The 3,790-nt window shown below is 53.6% G+C and overlaps 1 protein-coding gene across 3 annotated transcripts in view; it reads left to right on the top strand.

Annotated features, from left to right (window-relative positions):
• Window positions 1-678: 678 nt before the first annotated feature.
• LOC119469771 overlaps window positions 679-3,790 on the top strand; it is a 19,205-nt gene continuing 16,093 nt past the window's right edge. For 2 of the 3 annotated variants that reach the window (XM_037735530.1, XM_037735534.1), the window contains exons 1-2: window positions 679-1,585; window positions 3,014-3,174. In XM_037735530.1, coding sequence (XP_037591458.1) covers window positions 1,320-1,585; window positions 3,014-3,107 — 360 coding nt within the window. In that variant the 5' untranslated portion in view covers window positions 679-1,319 and the 3' untranslated portion in view covers window positions 3,108-3,174. The remainder of the gene's footprint in view (window positions 1,586-3,013; window positions 3,175-3,790) is intronic. The other variant, XM_037735526.1, reaches the window with a different exon arrangement.

Genomic DNA, 3,790 nt, shown 5'->3' on the forward strand with positions numbered 1-3,790 from the left:
TGGGTAACGAGAGAGAAACTCCGTCTCAAAAAAAAAAAAAGTCTCTTTTTGTTGCTTTCTTTGTATTTAATTTCCATTTTAAAAATTTGGACCTCTATTCCTACTTTTTATTGATAGTACTGTTAATAGCATATACTGTTAATAGCATTTACTATTTATAAATAGTACTCATAAAAATAATAAATATGGTAGTTCTTCAAGTGCAATAATACTACAGCTAATTATGAGTAAGTTCATTTTTTTTTTTTTTTTTTAAGACGGGGTTTCACCATGTTGGTCAGGCTGGTCATGAACTCCCGACCTCAGGTGATCTGCCCGCCTTGGCCTCCAAAGTGATTGGATTACAGGTGTGAGCCACCACGCCCCGCCTGAGTAAGTTCATTATTATGTTGAATTTAAGGAATATATATATATTTTTTTTGAGACGGACTTTCCCTCTTGTTGCCCAGGCTGGAGAGCAATGGCGAGATCTCGGCTCACTGCAACCTCTGCTTCCCGGTTCAAGCGATTCTCCTGCCTTAGCCTCCGGAGTCGCTGGGATTACAGGCATGTGCCACCAAAACGGGCTAATTTTGTATTTTTGGTAGAGATGGGGTTTCTCCATGTTGGTCAGGATGGTTTAACTGCCGTCCTCAGGTGACCCGCCTGCCCCAGCTTTCCAAACTGCTGGGATTACAGGAGTGAGCCACCGAGCCCGGCCATATTTTCTTTCTTAATCACTATTTTTTGTAACCATAAAAGCGTATGTCTGTACATTCCGTACATAGTAGTATATTCTTCCCAATGTGGTAACTAAAATACATTTAAATAAAGACTAGAATTGAAAACAAAGTTCTTCTACTGATAAAATACATTTGGAAAAGTAATAAAAATGTTTTGAGCACACTGCTTTGCATATAAACGTTCAAGAACTATTTGTTGAATAATGTCTGAAAGTGAAATATTTTTATTTGTTCCGAAATCCGTAATATTGCAAAGAAGCATTTCAAATTATTGTGTCAAATCTTCAAATTTAGCATTCAAATTTTAGCGTTTTTAGACATTTTACCCTTCAATTTATACAATTTGGAAGAAAAGTAGATGACTGGGTCATTGTTACTTAAAACAACGCGTCACCTTGTTCTGGAGAGAAATTAACACAATGGTCAAGGAGTGAAAATTAAACATTACATTTGCTGTCCATCCAATGCTAAAGTTCTAAGCAAATCAGCACGGAGAAAAAAGGATGGGTAGAAATAACTGAACAGATTAGTCTGCCTCCACATCCACGCTGCAGGCGTTGGACAGACCCGGCTTCACCGAGTCCCCGGTGCAGGGAAATGGACGCGCGGGCCAAGCGGAATCCCAGGGGCGCGATCCCACCGCCTGGCGTTCCAGCAAGCCCTGCACCCGGGGGATCCACGCTGCCGTCGGAGTCTCTGATTTCTTTCCGTTTGCCTGGAGACAGAACGCCGCGGTCTGCACGCGAGGGGAAAGTGCAGGAAGACCGCCGGCCCGGAAGACCCCAGTGCGCTGCGCCCTCCCCGCGACTCCACGGGCACAAAGCGGCGGCCCCGGAGCGCTGCCCGGCTCCCGCGGGGAACAGGTGACCGCGGCACGCGTGGGTGGGGCGGGCGTGGGCGGGCGCCAGGTTCCTCCCGGCTCCTCCCTGCGGCTTCCCCCGCGGTCCAGGATCCCTCCGCCCGCCTCCGGCCCTTCCGCGCCAAGTAGTGCGCCCCCGGCCCCCGCGGCTTCCGCACACCGGGGCCCGCGGGGACGAGTCCACGGCCGCGCGCGGCAAGGAGCGGCGCGGGGACGGCCGGGGGCGCGGGGAGTCGCGAGGTTTTCCGGGCCAGGCCGCGGCGGGCTCCCGGAGGCCAGGGAGAGAGCGCGGCCGGGCCCGCGGGACCCCAGCTCCTCCCGCCGCGAGCGGGCCGGGCGTGTGCGGCCGAGGCGGAGTCGCCCGAGAAGCCGCGCGGGGCCGGCGGCCGGCGGCGGAGGCAGGTGTCCCGAGGCCCGCCCCGCCCCCACCGCCGCGGGCAGGAAGAGGAAGGAGCCGCGGCTGGGTCTCGCGGGCGGGGTAGCCCTGCTCTGGGAGCGCGTGACCTAGTTCGTCCTAAAGTGGATTTGACAGGTTGTCAGCTCCGCTCCCCGCCCCCACCGCCTTCCGGGTCTCCCTCTCCGCGCGGGGAGACCCACCGCCCGCGGCCCCCGGCTCGGCCTCCCATTGGCTCTCTCGCTGCCTGGCGCCCCGCCCCCTTGTCATCACCCTCCCATTGGCTTGGGGCCCCGCCCCTGCCCCTAGCTCGCTCTCCCATTGGCTTCCCTCCGCCTGGCGCCCCGCCTCAGCCCGGAGGACCCGGCCCGCCCTCTCATTGGCTTTGCACCGCCTAATGCCCCGCCCTCGCCCCTGCCCGCCCTCCCATTGGCCTCGTGCCGTCTAGCGCCCCGCCCTCGCCCCGCCCGCCCTCCCATTGGCCTCGCGCCGTCTGGCGCCCCGCCCATTTCGTGCCCCCCCCCCCTCCCCGCCCAGTCCGGCTGGCAGCTCGGCTGCGGGTTCCTGCGGGCGTTGCTCCGTCTCGGCCTCCTTCCTTCCCTCCATGAGTGCTGCCCCTCTTCCTCTCCTTTTCTGCATGTCTCTCCTTTTTCTTATCTCCTCCGGTCCCGAGAGCCCGAGAGCCCTTGCCCGGCTGCACCCCGCGGCCCGAGCTGGGCCCCAGGTGCCGGCTGCCTGCGCTCCACCTGCCCCGGGGCCCCCTGAAACCTTCCCACCGCTCCCCGAACCTGACCCCCTCCGTGCTTCACTTCTCGGTTTTCTTTCTTCCCTGAAATAAGCAGCAGCGAATCCGTTCTCCAGGTTTTCTCATGTGTTCAGTCTGTGAGGCTTCTCCCTTTCTCCACCCTGCGCCTCGGTTTCTCCCCCGCTTCCCCGCCCTCCCTAAAGCAGCCAAGTGGAACAGATCTCCCAGCCTAACAAGGCAGAGGGCGAGGATAAAAATGATAAATGTCAATGTCAACATTTTTATTGCTTTAGGTTTTTGAAATGGAAAATTAGCTGGAACGCCCAGATCAACCCAGACCTAGGATCAAGATGGAGTTTCTTAAAGTACCAAGTGAGACTGCAGTGACAAAGTCGATTATCCCAGCAATATAATCAGCTTTGCCTGGGGAATCTATTTCTACTTTGTTTATGCAGTATGTTCTACCATTTAAAATTTCTGTGTTTTTTTTTTTTATGTCTCTCAATCCTTCCACTCAGCTTCTTGAAGAATTAAGATCTGATCTTTTCAAATGTAAATTTAGCAATTTACAATATATGTATTTTTTTTTTTTCTGAGCTCATTTTGTAAATGGTTGCTCTTGAATGTAAGAATAAATTGACTGATGAAGCTGAGGTTTGGAGCTAATCCCCGCAAAAGGCATTTGGCATCAAACACGAGAAACCCTTGGTTATTCAGATGAGGAAACTCGAGTAACTTTCCCAGGGTCTTTAAAGTGGGAGACCTCAAACGTGGACCCAGGTCAGACTCCAGAGGTCCACCAGGACGACCCATTGTGACTCATTAATATATCCAGCTGCCTTCCTTCCTATAGTGAGGGTCCTAACAGAGCTCCCCACCAGGGCCTTCAAGGCCTACCTTATAGGATCCCTGCCTTACAGAAGCAGCTTCTTTCTGCCAAGACCATTTGGCCAGAGGGTCTTTGCACCTGAATTTCTTTAGATTTCTCACCTGGCTTAGCTTATCTGTCACCTTGGGGAGGCATCCATCTTTCTTTCTCTTTCTTTCTTCCTTCCTTTTTTTTTTTTTTT

Source organism: Cebus imitator, unplaced genomic scaffold (genome assembly GCF_001604975.1).
Source record: "Cebus imitator isolate Cc_AM_T3 unplaced genomic scaffold, Cebus_imitator-1.0 Scaffold20, whole genome shotgun sequence".
NCBI classification, from domain to species: domain Eukaryota; kingdom Metazoa; phylum Chordata; class Mammalia; order Primates; family Cebidae; genus Cebus; species Cebus imitator.